Source organism: Brachyistius frenatus, unplaced genomic scaffold (assembly GCF_029030835.1).
Source record: "Brachyistius frenatus isolate BFR_SWC_R1_liver_20210118 unplaced genomic scaffold, ASM2903083v1 Contig_2, whole genome shotgun sequence".
NCBI classification, from domain to species: Eukaryota; Metazoa; Chordata; class Actinopteri; family Embiotocidae; genus Brachyistius; species Brachyistius frenatus.
In genome coordinates this window covers 2,030,471-2,054,025 of record NW_027210601.1, presented here as the reverse complement: position 1 = coordinate 2,054,025, position 23,555 = coordinate 2,030,471, and the positions used below count along the sequence as shown (strand labels likewise).

Genomic DNA, 23,555 nt, shown 5'->3' with positions numbered 1-23,555 from the left:
TGCCTGAATTCATCCGTCAGGAAATGTTTTGAATAATACAAATAAGAACAAGGAGGCGATGGTGATAGATCATGGCATTACAATTCAACTTTTCAGGTCTGTGCCAAGGCCACGTGTCTCACCTCAGCTTGTGTGTTCGGGACATCTGCTTGTTTCCGCGTCTTTTTATAATGGCCTCTTGCCATCTTGTGCGTTTGGACAATACATCTCCAAGCGGGGCAGGTGTTCCTCGCAGCAGCCATCACCGCCTCTTAAGATGTCTCATCAGCAGAGCAGTGCCATAGGAAAAAAAAAAAAAAATCCCCCCACCACTCACGTCCTCCATTCTATTTGGCAAGGGCCCTGAAAAACAATCATCCCAACCATGCACCACTGCTTCCCATTATGAGTCTCATTTACCAACATTTGTCTCTGCGTTTTCCTTTCCTTCTCTCCATCGTTCTTCCATCTCCTTCTACCGTTAATTGTCTTTGTCTTCCATTGTCACCGCCGTTGTCTAGCTGTTGCCGTGTTCAGCTTTCTGCCTCCTCTTTCTTGTTCTACCCACCTGACTTTCTCTTTCGGCATCTCATTATTTCTCATTCCTCTCTTCCACTCTGTTCTTCATCTCGTTGCCCCTGTCTTCTCCACGTGGCAAAAAAAAAAGCACAAAGCTGCTCTCTCAAGTCTTAACCCAATCTTCATTATCCGACTCCTTCATTCTATCCACTAATAACCCATTCAACTCCACTCTCTTAATCTCTGTGTTTACACCCCCCCCCCTCCGCTCTTGCCAACATGCACACACTTACACACCCTCCCATAATCTATAATTGAATCCTCTCACACACAGGAGAGCCGCTCTTTTTAACTCATAACTCTTCGTAAGATGAACATGCGCACCCCCCCCCCACACACACACACACACACACACACACACACACACACACACACACACACACACACACACACACACACACACACACACACACACACACACACACACACGCTTGCACAGCCCTCCCTCCCTACCCTGCTCTAACCCCGTGCACCATGCCTACATTGTTGTAACAGTAATTCCGCTTTTTCTCTCGGCTCACATTTAATTAGCTGGACTGGTATCGCACTGCGTGACTTCTGTGTCTTCACAAAGGGAACAGCGGCTGGGAGGGCAATTGGCAGAGGGGCTGAGGCACCAGTTGAACATAGCTTGTACATACTCTGAATGGACAGCACAAGGCTGTACTGTACGCGAGCTCTGGCCCGGCCTGAGTGCGAACATTGTCTGAGGAGAACACAGCTGTTTATGCAATGACTTGTGTCATCTTCCTGTTCAGTCATAACAATTGTTTTCCCTCTTAAATAAGGCAAACAATCACTGAGCAAGGACGCTTTTATGGGACAAGTGTTACGGGGCCTCTGCCTTGTACGCTAAATTGCCAGAGTATAAGCTATAAACTATATATCTAAAATGAACACAACAATCCTGCAATAACTCCTACCTTGATGAAGGCTATAATGTTCCGTTTTTGTCTGAGCTGTTTGAGACTTGAGAAGGACGTGGCTTTTACGATATGATCGTTTCAAAGGCCGTAGTTTGTGGTGCTGACACAGTAAGTTGGACTACATTCTACCGAGAGGTTTTACGAGTATTTTGTCCGCCCCTTTTATATCAAGTATTTTTTTCAGAAGCAGTCCTTGTGTGCCAAACAGAGCCCACAATGCAAGGATCTGTATTTACCTGTGTTGGACTAGTTTAAAACTTCTTGACATCTAGCTTTTAAGGACATAAAACTAAAAACTGTTATCATAACATTATTATAAAAAACAAAACAAAGACATGCTTTGGACGGGATTAAAATCACTGATCGGGGCATTGAATAATAAAACCAACCCAGCAGAGAAAATACCTCAATGAATGTGGATTAATGGTTCTGTCACGTCATCTCAAGCAGAGCCCCAAGGCCCTAAAATATTGTAATTTCCTTTCACCACAAACAAAAGTATGTTTTTCTAATAAGTGAGACTTCATTATGAAATCACCGCAGACCACCACGGGTCTTCCTACTAAACACAGAGCAAAAGTATTGCCTGAGGACTTTGTTTTGTCTTTTGGCATGCAGCTATAGCACAGAGCAGGGTTGCTTTGTGCAGGCGATTGATTGGCTGATCCAGGAGCCTGTCTGTGGCCTGGGGGTTTGGGAGGGATAAGATCACCTTGGTCCGGCAATCGTTCCTCAACCAATCTTGGGCATCTTGTTGGATGCCATAGAGTTTTGACAAAATCTCCTACCACCATCCTCACTGGCATTCTCCCTTGAGTTTGATCATTTGAAATGCTTCTCCTATAATGTGTATGTGTGCACGCACGCTCGCATGCAAGTGAAATGTTAATGTGTGCTCTTGAGAGCTTCTTTACAAGATGTTGCCGCTGGTCTAGTCTGAACCAGTCTGCTCCCGCACCGCAAGCTGGCTGTTCCATATCTGCTATGATCATTAAAGTACTTTTAAAGATCTACAAAATATGCATTTTTACTGCTAAGCCATATTAAGTGTAAGGTAAGTAAGGTTGAAAAACAGTTTCAGAATACATGAGCTTTTAATATCACTGCAGTGTTTCAGAAGTGAATAAAGCAAATGGAGTGAACCTTTAGCACAGAGAGCGGTCTGTACTCTCAGACGTTTATGGTGTAATTGAAGGAGAACACCATGTCATTATAACACAAAATGTGCTGCCTGGGTTACTTGAGTTTCTAGTGTCCCTGAAATACAAACATGTCCTTTTGATGTTGAGATATATAAGGCCAAGAGACCGCTGTGACTCTTGAGTAATTTTCTGCTATGCGTTTCTCATTTTAGGTCAAATCAGTGAAGACAGGCTCAGTATTCTGGACCATCGGCTGTTGTCTCTCCTACTTCTACATGGTAAGAACGGTTCACAAATAAACACTGACACAAACACACTGGGGACATACTAACTAACCCTCTCCTTGTTCCAACAGATGGAATGATTAACTGAGAAAATAACTGGCAGATTAATCAATTATGAAAATCATGGTAGCCCTGTTTCATTTAAATTTTTAATCAATTCTGGTTCCAGTCGTTTATTGATTGCAATTCTTGACAAGTTATGTTTTTCTAACTGCTTGTGTTGTTAAGAAATGATTCATCGTAATCAAGAAATGTTTCTGTGCTTCTTTATAGTTAATAGGTTTACTGGAAAAAAAATTATTTTATTGAACATTCACCATTTTCAATTAGTTTTTACTTGAGATATAAACACACTGGTGGTAGATAACTCTGGAAACAGACAAAGTGTGAGCTGTGTCTCTGGTGTGCCGTTTCTAAAACACCGTATCACCATATGTACATGTACGTTGACACGAATTAACCAAAGCACAAATTTGCCTTTCTGTGCTGGAGTTGAAAAGGTTTTTTCTTTTCTTAACAAATCCCAGTTTATATGTATATTCAGCTTGTTCCAATTCAGAACCAGGTTGAGATAATAACCCCCTAAGAGGGGTCCTTGTTGGAGTGGCTGTCCTCTGTCCAGCTGTGACATGGCAATGCAGTAAAGTGGAAGGGCCAGTTAAGCCAGTATTATTATTGCATTATTTATGAATTAATTCACAACCCCGTCAGGGGTTGGACGAAAGAGATGAGCTGAAACGACAGTCCAGGCACTCTGCCTCAGCAACAGACTGTTTGCATGTATGTGATGGGGAGCATGAGCGCCTATGAAAATCTGCAGCTTCTCGCTCAGTCCAGGCTAAATCTCTGTGGCCCGGCAGTGACACAGAAGTCAAATGAAACAGATGACCAAAATCCAGCGCCATCGATCACACCGTGTCCACAGGGAGGACAGAAAGGACTGGAAAGACCAAAGAGAAGGAGCGGTGGCAAGTCGAATTGAACAGGAGACGGAACAGACAATGGAGACAGACAGAGACAAAGGAACACAGACGTGCGAGACGATAAGGAGGAGAACGATAGAGGGGACAGCGAGAGGGTGAAAAGTACAGATGGATAAGAAAGCCGAGAGAATATATTGTGATGTGTAACAGCCACACTGTTCGTTGGAAGCAATGGGAACGTCAGGTTTCCACGCTTCTTTCTCGGTATTGCTACTTGCTCTTTATATACCACCCTATCACCTTATGCTGTCAGTTTAATCAGGATATAGCCAGGGCTATGTTTTCCCGTGGGGCTTAATTGAATGTGACCCTTGTAAGGCAGATATGGGGACAGAGAGGGAAAGATCCCCTGACCGGATATTGGCATAATCAGCAGAGAGAGAGAGAGAGAGAGAGAGAGGGGACAGAGGAGGATGAGATTAAGATTAAGAAGAGGATCAGAGCAGTTGGACCAACTGATGGACGGGAGCCACGGAAACCTTACTGGTAGCTGCACACCATCCTCCGTTCAACCCTGCGGGGGTGAGGGTGGAGGGAATGGAAAAAGCTGGACAGATGAAAAGCAGACGCATGGATCAGCTGCACTGCCTGCTTGTTCAATCCCAAAGCGACGGGTTAGTCGTCTCTCTAAACCCTCTGCAGTCCCCTCTGGCAGAGTAACCTGTAAAATGAGGGCATGCCAACAGCTTCTTTGCTTAATCAAGTATTGATTAAATGTTCTAAACACCAGGCTCCCCAGGTTGTTAAAAAGATGCCACTTAGTTTGACTTCCAAGCCAAATGGGCAGTCAGTGCATTATGGATAGGTGGGCTGCTCAGTCCCCCACTTTGGTCCAGAACAACAAGCTATCTGCTAAATGGATTGGCAACGTCATGGTACCATGATTTAACCAGCAGCTCATGAATACAGATGGATGTTGTTGTAAAAATAAAAGCAAGCAGGAGTCAGTGCAGGGATACACACTACACATACATAAATAAATAACAGTGTGCTCTCGATTCTCACAGCAGGCTTGAAGACTTTTATGCCATTTTAAAGGCTTAATGAGCCAGAAAGTCATGGCAGGTATCAGTGAGGACACAAACAATATTCATTTTAATCTTGGTAAATAATCAGAGCGATGCCCAGCGAGACCGCACACAAATACATATGCATACACACACACACACACACACACACACACACACACACACACACACACACACACACACACACACACACACACACACACACACACACACACACACACACACACACACACACAGAGTAAAACCCTTCTCTCTGTTGCATGCTGTGTTCTCTATATCCTCTTTAGAGTGGCCCCGTGGTCATCAGATAAGCCCAGTATGAAATGCAAAGAGCGATAACAGCTAAAAGACTTGGCTCCAAACATTTTCTGATTCCCGCCCTCTGCTGTTACCCGGTGGCTCGGGCACAAGGCTGGCTGTTAGAACTATCATTTCAAATAGAGCTTGTTCATGCTCTCGCACTGACACGCACAGAAGGCTATTTTCTTCTTCTCCATTGTTTTTTCCTCAAGTTGATTGTGCACTCAAGACTCGGGAGGTAAAAGTGCAATCAAGGTGTGCATTGTATAGTTCGTTGAATAACAGACGAACCTCTGACGTGTGAATGCTCTTCAGGACAAATATCTGAATTGTAAATATGACTGGCTCTTTGATAGCCATGGGGAAGGCAATGTCACGTAATCAGTTGTTCCACCTGACTGAAATATCACAAATATGAGATGGATTCTTATTACAAAGCCTCGATACTTTGGTGATCCATCGACTTTTCACCATGGAGTTGACATTTTTATGTTTTAGTGAAAATGATCAACAGCTACCGGATGGATCAATTGCCATGAACTTTGGTGCATCAGATTATGAATTATAAATGCTCTGCACTTGCATGGGAGCTTTTTACACGTTTACAAAGCACCGTACAATATTTGCCACACATCCACACACACACACACACACACACACACACACCAATGACACTTAAGTGTGTGGACTGAAGGAAGTGAGGATTTAACCCTGCGATCAGTGAACAACCATCTGAGCTACCACCTCCTCAAATGTCATCCCTTCCATTATCCCAAGACTTTTCATCTAGAGCCAGTTCAAAATCATAATTAAGTGTTTTGATTTCTGACTATGTATTTAATGCTAATTCATGAATGTTAGCACTTAGCAGTAAATATGGAGTACATGGTAATACCTGCTGCACATCCACGTTAGCATGGCTGAGGACTCTTTGTCTCGTTTTGAAATGATTGTATTCAACTGGATGCCAATAACACTAAATGACAATCAAACCCAAAGTCAATAAATGGCTCCATGTTGGTGTTAAATCCTGCTGTAAAGCCTTGATCTGGTACATAAACTATCTTATACACAGCAATAGGCAGCTATTCATTTAGTGTGTACATTATACTGCTTATTTGAACTGCATGCAAGCTCCGTCTTGTGTTATTTGGTTACCAGCACACTTGCAAATATTGACATGGGAATTTATCCAATCTCTATTTTCCATCCCACTGACATGACATCGAGCTTCACTCTCTTTTGTATCCAAAGGGGAAAAACAAGCCTTCGAAAAAAGTATTGTTTAACTTTGACTCTGAGTCAATAATGCACCTCACTAATGTCAGGGAGTCTAACTCAAAGGGATCAATATTTTAAATAGCCGCTTTTATTAGGTTTACCCCGAGAAAAACTGTTGTGGTTTGTAAAGTGTTTGTGAATCCATCTTTTCTGTATCAAATGACTTCTGCCACATGTCTTTTGAATTACACTGCTGTCTTTTCAGTGTTGAGGAGAGAGCAGTTTTAAGTAGCTGATTAGAATCTGTGTTGTAGATTTTTTTTAATTTTTTTTTTTATATATTTGGTTTTAGTCCATTGCAGTTAGTTTTGCAGAATGTGGTGGGGGAATTTGGATAAATCACTCCTCCACACTTCCCCATCCTCCTGCTGTGCATCCTCCGTTTCCCTGATTATATCATGCATGCTTGCAAAAATTAACATAGCAGACACGGTGTATTTAGTCAAGTTGTGCAGCCGGTAGCCTCTGTCACTGTGTTTCCAGTATTATGTTTTCAATTAGTTCCCTGACAGTCAGCAGCAGAGACTTGATCAGCCATCCCTGAGTCAACGCTGAAAATGAGACTTAAATTGAATACGTCTCTGGTATTCATTCAAGTTACGGTTCACATGATACTAATTGGTTGTCACCATCTGAGAGAAGAGATGCAAATGACTACCAAAAGATAATTGCACTAGCAAGGAACTTATTTGGAATTTTTTTCTCTCTCTCTCTCTGCCTCTATGTGGGATATTAAGGTTGTTTTTTTTAATCAATTAGACATGACGTGCTAGTTTTTCCCCGTGATTGCGAAAGTGTAATGAATGCTCTTTTCATTGTACATAGCAGGTGCAATGGGGCTCTTTCTGACGAGCTGTTGTGAATAAAGCATCAAAACAATTTGCGTGCTTGTGATTCCCTCTCCTGTTTAATTCACTCTCCCCCTCTGGTGACTCTTTCTAGGTTTCACATTCTAGCTCAATTCTTCTTGTCCTCCGTCTCTCGCCGAACATCCTGCTTCCTCTCAGTCTTTCCCCTCGTCTCCAACCTGGTCTGTCTGTGTCTCGAGTGCTCTCACCATTTCCATTTGCCCTTTGCTGTAGATAAGTACAGGCAATTGCAAACTTGTCAGTGATGTTTTTGTGGAGTCATTTTATTGCCCTCACATTCATCCTCGTGATACTTGGCAGAGCTCGAAAACGGTTGGGTTCTAATTTCAGTGGAGCTTTTAAAGTTATTGGTGCATCTCACATTTTACGTCTAACATGTAAAGTATGATTGGCTAGTTTTTATAGATTCGATATATATGTCATTATTTTTTTATGGCTGTGTGTTTGTGTAACAGTGAAGAGGAAGTAAGATCTGTTGAATAAAACTGTTCGCGATGTGTGGGCTGATTTGTGGTTGGGTGGGGGGGAAAGACATTTAAAAATATTACCTTGGGCTCAGAGAAACTGTTAAGGCAATTTTTTTATTGATGTTTGGCACTTTATAGACAAAGCAATTAGTTGATTATTTGACAACCGGCAGACTAATTGATAATCAGAATAATTGCTAACTCCTGTTGTAGTGTGTATGGCTGCAGTTTTAATGAGCCGGGGAGAAGGATTTGAAGGTAAAGTGGTTAAATTACTAGTAATGTCTTAACGACTTGATTTCACTGCACGTATTCGGTGTATTCGGCTTGGACTTAAGAATTGACTGCGGTGATCGATCACCGTAGAAGTGGTGGGCTACAAACAGCATTTAAAGCACAGGTGACAGTAACTTGAAATTGCACAAAAAGATGCAATTGGAGCTGAATCTTTAATCTGCGAGTCCATCTGCATTCCCACACGGGCCTCTAAAAATGAACAACAAAAGTCTTTCCTGTTTGGGTTTTAATGGCCAAATGAATTGTACATATTGTTGCTGTTCATTACTCAACTTTGTGTCTCAACTGGACTTGGTTTCGATTAGCCTCCCCCACCGAGATGAACCTGACATCTTGGCTGCAAAGCGAATTTACAGCGTTTCAGCCGGAAAGCTTCCACTCAGCAGGGTTACCTTACTTACCCGAATCAGGAAAAACAAAATGAAGAATAATGGATCAATTGTTCCTTTCAATGTCCACAGTATGTTACCTGACCTGTGTTTGTGTATGTGTGTTTGTTCTAGGTGTCCGCATGGGGCGGTTATGTGTTTATTATCAACCTGATTCCTCTGCATGTGTTTGTGCTGCTGCTGATGCAACGCTACAGCAGAAGAGTCTATATCGGTAAGGTGCACCCACTCAAACACCAGCACAAAACACACAAATAAACCAGACAATAACTTCCACTGTGTGACTTGATACACGGTGCGATCGAAAAGTCGTACCTATAACAACCAAAAACTGTACCCGATTTAAATCTGGCTGGCATCCTTTTCAAAGATTCCCCCTCATGCAGCAATACACCTGTCCTAAAGCACCTGCAACGCTTTGCACGCTCCCGTTCTGTAGGCGCGCCAAGCACCGTCTGTGATTTAGCCAAATCTGACGAGTAGGCGGAATGGTTCAAATGAATCTGAGGTCGACGCCCAGTATGACAGAACGACTGCAAACAATTCCATATGGAGCGTACCCACACCCATATACTGGTGCAGTGAATCTTGAGTCTGGGCAGGCTAGGTGTGGTGCGCGACTCATTTTGGGCAAGATACTCGTGCCTTTTTAAATGCATTGTTTGGTGGAGACTGATGGTGTTTTCAGATCCTCTCTCATTAGAATAAAAAAAAAAATAATGCAATAATCAGATCATATTCTACTCCTTCCTCAGCGTCTCCCGACGTCGTCGCGCAAGCATTTAACCCCGAAACGAGCTCAAATGCCCAGTCACGCGTGTGCTCATCTCTCAGGACCGCAAGCCTTCCATCATCAGCAGTGCAGACATCCACACACCCACACACCACTTAACAGTAAATGTAACCACCTGCTTCCTCATCCTCTTTATTTATTTATTTTTTGTGACTAGCAGAGGCAGAGCTCTGGTGAAGAGGCTAGGCTTGTTATCCCACAGAACATCCCACTTTTCACGGAGCACGTAGCAGCTCCAGCGCACTATCTGCTGGCTCAAAGAACTCCAGCTCTGTCCTTCAGACCATCCACCGCCATCCGTTGGCAGTGAGCCGTGAGCTCGCAGCAGGCACTCCTGTTATGGTCAAGATAAATGCTACCGTGTCAAGTATCATTTATGCATGATTATATGTTGTACTCGCTGTAACTGCAAAGCATAGTTTTTGAGAGCTTTGAAAATGAATTATGCCCTCTTCACAGTGAGAGGGCTTTGACCTACCTCTGCTCTATCTCCAAACGGTTCTTCAACAATGAAATTCTACTTGATGAAGCGGGGCTGTTCGATGAGGAGCTCTGCAGCCTGAGCATCATCCATCAACCTCATGCACCTCCATGTAGCAAATTGAAGATGGAGAAATTTGAAGACGTATTCAGACCTGCTCAATTTCTAACCCCCCCCCCTCCCACACACACACACACACACACACACACACACACACACACACACACACACACACACACACACACACACACACACACACACACACACACACACAGTTATATCCCAGTTCTTTTCGGTGCCAGGTGTCTCTCAGTCACAACGAAGGAACAGACAAAAAAAATTAAAAAAATAATAAAAGAAAATCCCGGTTTAATAAAAATGCCTCGCAGTCTATGTTCCCTCACAATTCATTTCTCTCTGTCTTGAATCAATAGCAGATGTGTGAAAAATGAAAATTGCTGAGGGCGGTCACAACTACTTCAAAAAACGAAGCACACTCTTCAGGAAGAGTATGAAATCTTAATTAAGCTGGTGCGTCTGTGAATCAGTTCCCCCGAGCTATAAAGGTGGGAGTTGCACTGTTCTCAGCACTGTCATCTCACTCCAGGCCTCCCTGCCACACTGTGTCGAGCCAGCTTCCCTTTTCGCCGTAAATGACATTAGATTAGGTATTTTGTATTTACTCCCTCTGCGGTATGACAGTGAAAATCAATAGACTTTAAATACCTCTATTGAGGTTGATTTCCCTTAGTGGGACCCAAACTTGGAGTGCACGCGAAGAAGAAAAAGCTTTTTCCTTCGTGCTGCAGTTGATTTTGATTGTTTGATGTCTTATCCCATCTACCCCTTCTTTTCATTTTTTTCTCCCTCTATCTCTCTCTCACTCTCTTTACAGCTTACAGCACTTTCTACATTGTGGGGCTCGTACTGTCGATGCAGATCCCTTTCGTCGGCTTCCAGCCAATCAGGACCAGCGAGCACATGGCTGCTGCCGGTAAGTCCCACCCCTTCCACCTGCAGAGGGGACTGATGATGAATACGATACCATCTGAAAATCAAAGCAGCAGTTCTTAGAAAATGTTATTGCCTGAGGTTCCAAGTTTTGTGTCAATTAAATAAAATCATCAACATATTTCTTTTTTATTTACCCTGAAGCAGCAACAGGCAGTAGTTTGTGCTTTAAGCTGCTCTTAGCAAGATGTTTGTATTGATGAACAAATTTAATGTTCCTTTGTCACCTGGCCAAAAACCATCTAAGGCAGGTTTATTGTTACATTTGTCTCCGCTGAAACACAGACCTCTTCTATTATACGTGCTTTGAATTACAGTGAAGCGGTTGTATATTAACGCTACATGGAACGTTCTTTTTTACAAGTTACATAAGTGAATCAAACCGACTGTCTTGGTTTTGCACAAGGACACAGTGATGCAATGCAGAAAATTCAATTTCAGAGTTTTGGATTTCTACCTCCAACTAGGTAAAGGCAATGTGGACAACTTCATATATCCCGATATCTTTAAACAAACACCTTTATATTGATATTGCAACAGTATTGTAGGGATTACTATTAATGCTTTTACAAAATATCTGCACAATGAGCAAATTTCAATACATAATTGTCAGTAATGTGGATGTAATAATTAAGAGGTAAAGGCAATTAATAAAAGAGCTAGAACAGTCTGTTAAATAGAGAAAATGTCATCACTTTACTGAAACGCAGCCTTTAAAACTCGGAAAAGACGACACTAATGCCATATCTCGATGTTACGACATCCAAACTCCCAAGACGATATCTAGTCTCATATCTCAACATTGATATTGTACTGATATATTGCCCAGTCCTTCTCCAGCCTGCGCTGACCCTCACAATAAATGTGTTCCTCTAAACGCAGGTAGAGGTGTTAATGGCCAAGGCTGTCTCTGGTTGTTCATCTACTAACGGTGTAAATCTACATACATGCTTGACACCCAAAGCTCCCGCCAGTGGATGCACACGCTTTAAGACTGGTTGGCTTTAACGTTGGGGAATTGAATCCGCTTGTGCTGACGGTGTTAGTCACGCTGTCTCTGCAGGAGAACTCTGATCCAGAATACATTTACTAAACAGAAATAAGTAGGCAGCTTCACATGCGCCCCCTATGGGTTTAGCACTTTGAGTACTTTTGGTTTTGGCTTGTGGGTAGTTTATTAAAGCTTGTTGAGTTTCGCCTCTCCAGAGTGGGCCCATCTGCTGCCTGACAGCACGGATGGGCGCGTATGTATGTGCATGATTCTTGCATTCATTTAAGGTTGTTGGCAGCATTAGGAAGGCGAGCAGAGCCTTTTTTGGAGAATTCGCTTAACGCTGCAGCAGGTGTATACTGAAGTGTCCCTGTTTTCCTGGGTGTCTGCAACACAAACAGCATTATGAGAGGCTTTGAAGAATGCACCACCAGAAATCATCCCTTGCCTCTCGTGCTCCGCTCTGTTTTTGGCTCCCCACTCTCTCAAAGAGCAAGTGTGTTTTTTTTTTTATGTCGCCTGCGTAGCAGCTGCTCAGAACATCTGGTGCTAGCACTCATGGAGCACAGTGGGATACAGGAAGAGAGCCAAGCAGCCACGGACCTGTCAGTACCGCTGAGATGTCAGCCCCTGAGGCTGGAAAGCAGAGTGGCATAGAGTGACAAGCATGTTAGCACCGTGGTGGCTCTTCCGGAGACAGGCTGGGGCTTAACCTCGGAAATGGGTGAGACCTGCTCCGGGTTTGCGGAGGAGAAGGGAGATTTCACACGGGTATTGTCAAAGGATGGTAGGTGACGAAAAAGGGAGAAACCAGGTCTCGCCGTCTCCCTCTCTCTCTCTCTTCAATTTTCATATTGAATTTGCCAAACAAACAAAGAGACACGTTGGAGAAAACAGCTCAGAGAAAGTGACAGAGGAAAGGTATGGAGGGAAGAAGCGTGACCGAAGGGGCTGTAAAAGAACGATGAGGCAAGGGGAAAGAAGAAGGGCTTATTTACACGAGCTGCCTCACATTTGAAATATATTGTCCTGCAGCATTTGTCTTTCACATCTGCGCGAACCGCCAAAGAATTCTGCCAACATGACGACACTGCCTCTTAACCACGTAAAGCCGCTTTGTGCCCCGCAGGAGGCAACATCAATCGGGGCCTCCTCAAATATTCAGCGTGACTTTCCTTTGTATGTTTGCTCATTCTTTTACTTCTGTCTGTGTCTTTCTCTCAGGTGTGTTTGCACTTCTCCAAGCCTACGCGTTCCTGCAGTACCTAAAGGACAGGCTGACCAGACAGGAGTTCCAGACGCTTTTCTTCCTCGGAGTCTCCCTCGCCGCCTGTGTGGTCTTCCTCACAGTCATCTATCTCACGTACACAGGTCTGTATGTCCAGACACACGTATTGCTTTCTGTTCAAATGTAAACCACGTCATTCGTTGGACTGTCTTGCAACAGAAAAGTGCTCAATTAGCACAATTGTTAGGCTGAAATGCGACATTTTTACATTTCTGCTTCGCTTTTAGTCGACGGTTTTGAAAGTCTGACAAAAACAACCACATTGAGACGTCCGCTTTTGTTCGTGGAAATTGTGTCAGACAATTTTCTGACAATTTATAACCACAATAATTGGAATACATTCTCAACAGATTAATTTTGAAAAAAAACCTAATTGTTAGTTGTGGCCGTTGTTGTAAGCGGTTGTCGTCAGTCAATATGGTGATTCGGCAAATAGGGCGACTTCTCATTAGTCTACCTACATATTACTGAAAACAAACAAACAGCCATTTGAAATTGAAAAGAAATTGCCATCCTGTATTAATGAATGCTCTACTACTAAATGTATTGCATTTATAACACCTATTGATGCTGTCTTACCGGTCTTATTATGGTTTTCCGAGCTTGTGTGCATTATTTTCTCATCATCACCAATGACTGCATAGAAAATATAGAATAAATGTTTCTATGTAAGCCGAGGTGTTAAGTTTTCAGAAACTTGACGTATGAACTCATCGATTGTTACAGCAGATGTATGTCTGCTCAAATGTACCAATTAAGTCCTTCAAATGCAGCCAGAATATTTTTGTTAATGTCAACACACCACGTAAAACCTTCCTGCATGTTGTGCTGTTGCGCAAGTAAATTGTAGACAGCAAAAATGGTAAATGTAGGTGCTGTTACAGGACACGGCAAATTTGGACGCAGCCTGATCACTTTGTAATCTAGAATCGCTTTCGAATTGTTGTATTTAATTAATAACGTAGTTGATGGCAGGGTTTTCACTCTCGTGTTTCTTTGTGTAGTCGCACGATATGTAAAAAAAATAAATAAAAAAAAAAAAATCTCCCGGAATTTGGCTGAGATGTGGTGAACAACGAACCCTTTGTGCAAAGATCAGTTGACTTCATTTTGATGGTAATCCAGATCTGGGATTTCAGCCATTTTCAATTTTGTTTTCTTTTTTCAGCCAAAAGTTTCAGTGTGCTTGTACGCTATCCCCTGACAGTGTGCCCTCCAGGCCTCCCCAGTGGGCTGCTAATCAGAATTGTCAGAATATTCAACCTGGAAGACGAATGATAAACAAATATGAACTGATACGGATGCAGCAACTTTGCATGCTGGAGAGCTGTCGAGCGTTGGTGGAGGATTGCACACTACCAAGTGAACTTTTATATTGTTTCGTTGTTTGTGCGTGGCCCTGTTGAACCCAAATGCTTTCAGCCAGCTGGTTGAACTTTGTCCTTATTCATGGTTTTTTTTTTCCTATTACTTTCAGCCCGAGTTTGTGGCCACAGTGCAGGGTTCAAGGTTTCAGACCAGCTTCCAGTGTTGCCTCCTTGCTGTTTATTGATTTTTGTTTGTCTCCTGCTGAATGTTTTAGAGGACAAATTCAGCCTCTTCGCTTATTGAAAGAATACACATCGCTTCACCTTCTTGTTCTGAAAACATTTAAGATGTGGGGAATTCGGTGGACAAAAACCCACATCAGAGGACTTTTTTTTAAAACCTGTTTTAGTGGTGTATGTCCTCAGACTCAGCATATAGACTTGACTGTAAGGAGAAAGCTGACATCCCCTCAGGTATTACATGTCCACCTTTTTCTGCAGAATGTAATGAGTATAATATTTATCAACTTATAATTGATTTAATTATGTGGCCGCAAATGATTTACTCGCCTGAAGCAAAACTCCCAACATTCTGCCACTCCAGATTATGTGAACACTGCAGCCAGAACTTTGCCCAGTGCAGAGAGATGGTGGCACGTTACATCTACAGTCATTTTGGCATCCTTAGATTGGTTGCCTGCCTGCTTTAGAACTAATTGGCTGCTCATGCGGACCCAGAAGTCTCTCGAGGATACTGGCTTCATGTGGTAAACGTTGTGATCTGTCAGCCATCTGAACAGAGCAGTGGGAGTCAGTGACTGTTTGGTGATTTGCCAGTTTTGCCGTTAGACTGTGCATGTCTCACTCCGGTCTGCCAGACCTTTTCATCTCTTCAACAGAGTAGCCGGGTGGGTTTCCTCAGTGTCTTTAACACGGGGCCAAGTATTGATTGGTTAAATCAGTGTCATCCCATAAATCACCTCTCAAAATATCTCCATCCCATTTTGGCCGCTTTTTTGTTTTTCTCTCACCTGCTTTGGTCTATTGTAACTTATTTAAATAGTGCTATATTTTTTTTAAACATACTGTATATTTGATTGTGACATTATTATAACTGAATGCTTTAGTTATGATTTATTTTAAAGAGCAATAAAGGACATAAGATACAGCTATATGTTGGGGCAAGCACATCACAGCGTAAAATATGGGGGTTAGGGTTTTGTTTGTTTTGTCTACGCACTTGTGTGTGTGTGTGTGTGTGTGTGTGTGTGTGTGTGTGTGTGTGTGTGTGTGTGTGTGTGTGTGTGTGTGTGTGTGTGTGTGTGTGTGTGTGTGTGTGTGTGTGTGTGTGTGTGTGTGGCTGAGAGCCCCCAGGCAACAGTTCAGAGCTGAAATTATTCCAGATCAAAGCCTCACCAAAATAAGACATTTGTATGCACACATAAAATGCCCTGTGCAGTCTCATTTGCAGCTTAAATGGTTTCAGTTAGATTTATAAACAAGTCAATTCCTGTAATTAAGTAGCATCAATAGAATACATTTGCAGCATTGACACATCTGCCAGCAAGGTTTTTTTTAGTTTTTTTTAACTACAGTCGACAGAACGTTCAGCTATGAGCATGTTCGTCACTGAGCTACAGACCAAGTTTACTTTCTCAGTCAGTTTTTTGCCATGAAGGATCGTTTAAGATTTTCTGTTCAAGTTAGAAGTTAGGTAGAATCATAAAACCATTACTCCATAACGCCCCTAGTGGTCAAAACCTCCCCATGATGCCTTTAAACTCAAAATAAATGTCCACTACGTCTGGTTTGCACCAACGTTATCTTTTTGTTATTTGTTTAGTCGTTGATATTCATTGTTGAAGAGAGAAGCCAATGATCAGAAATTTGCCTGACCACATTATATGTACTATACTGCATTTTCTCCTCACACATTGAGTACTAACAGTGTACTCTACACATCCACTTTGTTGTCCTCGGGCAGTCTCTGCTGTGCTTTTTTTTTTTTTCTGACCCGTAGGTCAGATAGTATTATTTTTCTGTTTTACTTATTCAGAGCTGCACAGTTGGGTTGAGTTTGCCACATAAATAATTGCATGTTCTTGTAACGATGAACATCCAAACTAAATGATTTAAAAAGTGCTTTTGCCATACTTCCCTGTGGCTAACAATGTGCACCTTGTTCATCTTCATTAACACGATGTCACAAACAGGCCCGCACACCCACCAGCTCTCGCTGCATTCCAAGACTGAAAGTGAAAGCATTAAAAGACAAGCATTCCTTTATTGATTGTCTTCTCTGTGTCTAGGATACATCGCTCCGTGGAGTGGTCGTTTCTACTCTCTCTGGGACACCGGGTAAGCTCTGCTGACCTTCACACCCCCTCTGTCGATGGAACACTTGTTCAATCGAGTGCATGTGTATGTACTCCCCCTCTTGCAACATCCCACAGAGGGGGCGGTGGGGTAGAGGGGGGAGAACTGGTGCAGCACAGGCGCTGTTGAACTGTCGTCTTACTTCCAAATAGCACCAAGGCACCCTGTGTTCTCCAAGTGCACTGCAACGTGTTAGCTATTTCAGCACACCCAATCAATGCCCTCCGCCCGGTTTGCTGACTGAAGCAGTATGGGATGTTTTTTTTGTTTTGTTTTTTTCTCCTCTTTCCTTTGGAGGCTGATACTAATTCCTTAATGTGCTGTGTGTTTTCTCTTTCCCAGCTGTAATCGCAAAACACTGGAGAGAAAACTATTTAGTATTGTCTAGGAACTGCTGCGTAAAAGCCCGCAATGAATGAAGTGGAAACGCACATCAGAAACTAACAGCAAAAAAAAAAAAACAAAAAACCCATTACTCATCAGCTGTTCTAAATTTGTTCATATTTTACCATAAGCATGTGGGGGAGCTAAATTATCTTTTTTCCACATAATTCACGAGATAATCAGGAGGATCTATTGTATAATTTGTCTCCACATTCCCAAAGCGCTCAACTCAACATGAATTACATCCTGTCTCTCCCTCCTCCCCAATTCTGTCCTCCTCCCATCACCCTCCCTCTCTCCACAGCTACGCTAAGATCCACATCCCCATCATAGCATCGGTTTCAGAGCACCAGCCGACCACGTGGGTGTCCTTCTTCTTTGACCTCCACATCCTGGTCTGCACCTTCCCAGCAGGCCTGTGGTTCTGCATCAAGAACATCAATGATGAGCGCGTGTTTGGTAGGATATCTTTTAAAGAATATTTACTAGTGCTGTCTCCTGAAAATGTTTTATTTATCTTAATTAGAAAAAAAAATTAGGTTAGGTTAGGTAGTTACTTTAAAAAAAAAAAAAAAAAAAAAAAATCCCCTTGGGGATTAATAAAGTAACTACCTAACCTAATTTTTTTCTTTCGAGTTGGGGTTATTTCACACGCAGGCATTGAATTCCCCCCCCCCCCCCAATGTCATGGTGACAAAAACCTCTTATTGAATAACCAAGGATATTCTAAGGCCTAATGTTAAAAATCTTCAGGCCTTATAATTGAACCAGGGGAGTTGAAGAGGCTCCAGCTGTCAGTCACCTGACGTTGTCTATGGAGAAAATAAATTGGCCTCAGAAGATACAGCCACATCAGTGGAGTATCTCCTCTGTCTCCTATAGTGTGACGTGCTGTCAGCTTTCAAAGAAAGACAATGAATCATATCGAGCTACAAAATAACTTGCACAGAACTTTTATGCTCACAGAGTAAGACGGGCAGGATCAAGGGCAGAGCGGCTTTGAGTGTTAGAAACACGGTCCTTCAGCAGTGTGTTTCTGCCTCAGACTTAATTAGCCAATTACAGCTATTGATTAGCGAAGCACCTGTTGAGCCGCGTTTGCACTTTTCAAGGACGACGAGCAGCCAGCGCCGTCTCCATTTCGGGTTTGAGTTCTGCAGCGCTAACGTGGACTGATTATGCCGTGTTACTTTAACAGCTCAATTTCTCATTTTCATGTCGTTGTCTCCCGCCGACTCATTTCCTGCCTCTGCTTTACGTCCCTCACCGTCTTTCTCCTCGGCTGACCTCAATTTTCTTTGTTGTCCCTCCCTCGTCCGCCTCTCACCCAACACCTTCTTTTTCTCCTGCGCCTCCAGTGGCTCTGTACGCCATCAGCGCAGTCTATTTCGCCGGCGTGATGGTGCGTCTGATGCTCACGCTGACTCCGGTGGTGTGCATGCTGTCAGCGGTGGCGTTCTCCAGCGTCTTCGAGCATTACATGGGAGACGACACGAAGAGGGAGAAACCTCCGGCGGAAGACAGCAGCGATGAGGACGACAAGAGGAATTCCGGGAATCTCTATGACAAGGTCGAGACGGGCTGCGATAGCCGTTGAAAGTTTACTGCACTAGTAATAAGATCCCTGACAAAAAACAACAAACAAAGAAAAAGATCAGTCATTGTGCTGTTGCCATGATACTTAAATTTTAACTGCCCAGTATGTAATCACATGAAAATCCAAAAAGTGTCATAAAATAACACCCCAGAGTTGTTTTTCTATGTTACTGTCAAACACTTTTATTGCACCTTTTGAGGTTTGGATTTATCGGTTGTAGATTTGTCAGCTTCCCTCCTCACTCCCCACCACTTTGGGTAAACTGTGACTCAACTGCGATTCAGCTGCAACTGCTTGATGCCGTTGCCATAATTTGAGCCATCTCACTTTGTTGAATTTGGAGCAAAGCGGCGTGTTCATTGCCGAGTAAAACGTGTTGCTTTTGTCAATTCCACCTCGCAATTTCATTACGTGCTGCTCCCCAACTGTTTTTAAAATGAAATTTCAGCTCAAGGAACTCTTAAAACAAATCAATGCTTGGACAATTACAAATATGTTGCAAGTCTCAAGTTCAGAAATGCATGCTGATTGAGAGATTAAACAATTATAGGATCATTATAATACCTTCAATTTAAGCATCTCTGCGATGTTTACAAAGAAAACCCAATTAATATAGACGCCAAGAGGTGCCTTATTTTAAAAAGGTCACAAGTATTTTTAAAAGCTTCACTTTGTGTTGCAGTTAATTCCAATCGTGTGATGCACAGTACTTCTATTTATGAGTCAGACGAACGGGAAGGAGTTTGAAAAGTTTGAACATATCCATATTGGCAGAAATCCAGTATTTAACAAGCTATGTGAAATCAGATATGTTCATCTATATCTGTCTTTGCTGACTTACAGCCAGCAGTGAAGAGGAAGTAACTGGAGGTGTTAATATTCTGCAAAGTTCCTCCTCAGCAGAAAATGTTCTGCTGCTGTAAAATAATATGAACTCATCACAGGATTCATCTCGCAGTTCTCACTCCAAAAAAAAAAAAAAAAAAATTGAGGATGCGCCGAAATACTTCCCTCGATTAGTTCAATTAATAATTGATTTCACTCAATAATTCATAGTTCTGGAAAGCTTCAGACTTTGCCGCCCGTCATAATAGTGTTTGTCCCCCCCTGCAGGCCGGCAAGGTGCGCAAGCATGTGTCTGAGCAGGAGAAGGCCGAGGAGGGTCTGGGCCCGAACATCAAGTCCATCGTCACCATGCTCATGTTGATGCTGCTGATGATGTTCGCCGTCCACTGCACCTGGGTCACCAGCAACGCCTACTCCAGCCCCAGCGTGGTGCTGGCGTCGTACAACCACGACGGGTGAGAGCTCCACACACGCTCGCACGCTGCACGGAGGGACGTGACGTAACCGCAAAGGCCGAGTGACGGCCGCTGGAATGGTTCATGAATCCTCCACCTGGCAACGCAAGCTAAAACACATGCGCATGCACGTGGGCACGCACAGAGCAGCAGGGTTGAGCTGGCGCATTTATATTTTATAACATGTTTGTGGAAATATTGAACCTGAACGTAGTTTTTCTAGGTCACGCAAAGCACCCCGTGGATCCTCTCTGAATTCACAACAATATTATTATACGTTATTAACGATATGTTTGTTTTTTCCTCTGAGATTCTTTACAGACATAATTACTCTTTTATAGCGTCAGGGAAGAAATATCGAAGGTCCGGGCTAAATGGTCGATGCAAGTTCTCATACATATATTAATGATTGTACGGGAGTTCTCAGACAATGGTTTTTAGCCTCGGCAGTAGAAGCAGCACTGCTGTCACTCGGCTCTTTTCTGTCACACGTGTGCACCGGCACACAGACGTAAAGTCATTACCATACCAACAGCTAATGGCTCCTCGCCCGGCTTTATGTCTGCGTCCTCGGCTCGAGGTAAATTTAGGGCACGGCCGTTTAAACTGCGGGGTGTTTCGCAACCCCCGGTTCATTATGCGTGGATGCTCTATTTTCAGCTGTTGTTGCACTTCTGATTCAAAGTCTCAAGCTGAAATATTAATAGCCTCCGGCAGCCGTATGCCTGTCAACACGATTACCTGTCAACCTTATTTTCCTCATTAGGACACGTAACATCCTGGATGACTTCAGGGAGGCCTACTACTGGTTGAGGCAGAACACGGACGAGCACGTGCGGGTCATGTCATGGTGGGACTACGGTTACCAAATAGCCGGCATGGCCAACAGGACCACGCTGGTAGATAACAACACATGGAACAACAGTCATATAGCGCTGGTAAGGCCTTTTAGTTTGGTTCTTGTCTTCCCGTCTTTGCTCTGGTCCGGTTTCGATCAAGGACGCACTAAGGAGGCATTAACAGAGAAATGATTTCTTCCTCCAGCCGCTGGATGATTAGTGCATTTATTTTATGTAATTGCCACATTGTATAAACTGCTCCTTCCAACAAGCCAGATAATCTTGTTTGCTTAAACTTTTCCCATTGAATTTACACTGTATGGGGATTTCAGTTAATTGCAGTCAGATTCTGTGGATTTGATTTTTTTTTTTTTTTTTTCTCTCGCTGCTGCCAATTGTAGATGTATGTTTTTGTCTCTCAGTTAAGTCTGTTAAAGCCCTCCAGCTTTCTTCTCTCTCGCTTCCTACCTGCTCCCCGTTTTCTCTTCAGCATCTGTCCACAGGAAATGTAATTACATAGAATGCATGATGGATCTGTTTAATGATTGCCCCCCTTTTTTCTTTTTTTTTTTTTGCCACCGCTGTATTGAAGCGTCGTGACCCGTGGAAAAAAAAATGGAAAACCTCAATTAAAGTCCGACTTTTCATCACTGTTTTTTTAGGTGGGGAAGGCCATGTCTTCCAATGAAACCGCAGCCTACAAAATAATGAGGTCGCTGGATGTGGACTACGTGCTGATCATCTTCGGAGGTGTAATCGGCTACTCAGGAGACGACATAAACAAGTTTCTGTGGATGGTGAGGATAGCTGAAGGAGAGCATCCCAAGGACATCAGGGTGAGTGTGAGACTACCTGTATGCGGAGCAGCTGTTTTCTCCAGGAAGTAACGTAGCGGGCACTTACACAGCAGCGAAAACAAAGTTTCCTCTTTTAAGACGTGCACTCTTTCACATCCCAGCGACGCTGCGGAAAGATCCTCCTACTTATTTGTTGCTCAGATGATGTATTGACTCGGTCTGTCAATCATGACTTGAAGGCACTTTGAGCAGCTTTTCTTTTTTCTTTTTTTTTTTTTTAAAGCAAGAAGCTTCCATGTTATTGGATCCGTGTGGAATTGTTCTGTCAGATCAGAATTTTCAACGTAGAGCAGCTTGTCGATGCTGCTTGGTAGCTGACTTTAGGTCAATTTCACTGTTGCTGTTTGGCTCACTGGCTTCAAAACAAGGAAAAAGCGAAACATCAGAGCCGGATCTTTGGTGCTCATTTACCAATAGGCCAATAACGGCAGGAAAAAAAAACGGCCACAGATAAACGAGGTGGAGCGTGTACCTCCTATTTAAATGAATTGGGTTGACAAAATATTACAAATACCTCTCAGTATGACTCATCAGCACCACAAATTACAGTCTCCAAAAGGGACCGTTTGATTAAATAAATCATCACCTCTGTTGTTAAATTAAATCAAATCTGAGCAGTAAAATCCTTATGCAGGGAGGCTTTTTTTTTTTGCCGGGCTGTTGTTTTCTCCTTTATGCTTCAGCTGCCAGTGGTTTCCATGTTTTGTCTGATCAGTGTACATCGTTGCTCTTTTAGCTCTGATCCAGTTGGTTTCCACTCGAGTCTCTTGGACAGATAGATGACTCATTTATTGGACAGTTTTGTGATGTTATCCTGCACCATTACTGTTACATGGACGCACATGGAAAAATCGAATTCTGGTGACGGACTGCAGGACACTCAATTGCCCGTTTATTTGACACGCTTTGGTAAAATACATTCAACAGCTCTGCATAAATCCTACCTTCATGAAGGTTATCATTTTGTATTTTTTTGTTGAGACCGTTTTGCCTTCCGCTGAGAGGTATTGCAAATATTTTGACCCGCTGCTTTTATAAATGTGAGCAGACTCGGCAACAGAGGCTCCTCTGTATAAAGACTGTCACAGCGAGCTCGGCAAGAAATAACTGCATAATTAGTCGAGACGGCATGTCGGCTTAATTTGATAAATACTGACAACCAGGTGGAAACGGAGTGTATAACTATTTAATGACAAACTGCCAAAATACTCAAAAATAGGAGTTGCGCTCCTCACATGTCTGTTTCAAACTCATTTTCACTCGCTGATGTGTCAGGGGAAAATCCCTGTGCTTTTGTGCGCAGGTGTTACCATAGTTACCAAAGGATTTGAACTCATCAAATGTTCTGAAAATGGCCCCGGTTCCTGTCATGTTTGGGTCCTGTTGCAGATCAATAATCCCGAACAGGCTTTTTGATGTTTCTCCTCAGTCAGCTCCTATTACTCAGTTCTCTTTGTTGGTGTTTCTCAATGCTTTAACCATCTTGTTTATTTTCTGGAAGTCATTTTCCTCCTACTTCCCTCCGTGTCGTCCGCAGGAGAGTGACTACTTCACTCCCCAGGGAGAGTTCAGAGTGGACAAGGCCGGTTCACCAACTCTGCTCAACTGCCTCATGTACAAGATGTCCTATTATCGATTTGGCGAAATGCAGGTGAGGAGAGAAAATCCAACTGTAACATCTCCACACACACACACAAAAAAAACCTCCTCCTCTTCCCGACATGTCTTTAATCGTTTTGTTCACCTGTGTCGGGACAGCTCAAGGCTGGAGAGCAGCTCTCTGTTGAGGGATTTTTCCTGGTTTTT

At 43.0% G+C, this 23,555-nt stretch overlaps 1 protein-coding gene across 1 annotated transcript in view; it reads left to right on the top strand.

Annotated features, from left to right (window-relative positions):
• LOC138617716 (dolichyl-diphosphooligosaccharide--protein glycosyltransferase subunit STT3B) overlaps nucleotides 1–23,555 on the top strand; it is a 74,505-nt gene that overhangs the window by 45,452 nt on the left and 5,498 nt on the right. Inside the window, exons 4-14 of the mRNA XM_069692949.1 lie at nucleotides 2,839–2,904; nucleotides 8,639–8,738; nucleotides 10,694–10,792; nucleotides 13,025–13,171; nucleotides 16,705–16,753; nucleotides 17,460–17,614; nucleotides 18,514–18,725; nucleotides 19,866–20,053; nucleotides 20,820–20,991; nucleotides 21,555–21,728; nucleotides 23,287–23,400. Of these exons, the coding sequence (XP_069549050.1) occupies nucleotides 2,839–2,904; nucleotides 8,639–8,738; nucleotides 10,694–10,792; nucleotides 13,025–13,171; nucleotides 16,705–16,753; nucleotides 17,460–17,614; nucleotides 18,514–18,725; nucleotides 19,866–20,053; nucleotides 20,820–20,991; nucleotides 21,555–21,728; nucleotides 23,287–23,400 (1,476 nt within the window). The remainder of the gene's footprint in view (nucleotides 1–2,838; nucleotides 2,905–8,638; nucleotides 8,739–10,693; nucleotides 10,793–13,024; nucleotides 13,172–16,704; nucleotides 16,754–17,459; nucleotides 17,615–18,513; nucleotides 18,726–19,865; nucleotides 20,054–20,819; nucleotides 20,992–21,554; nucleotides 21,729–23,286; nucleotides 23,401–23,555) is intronic.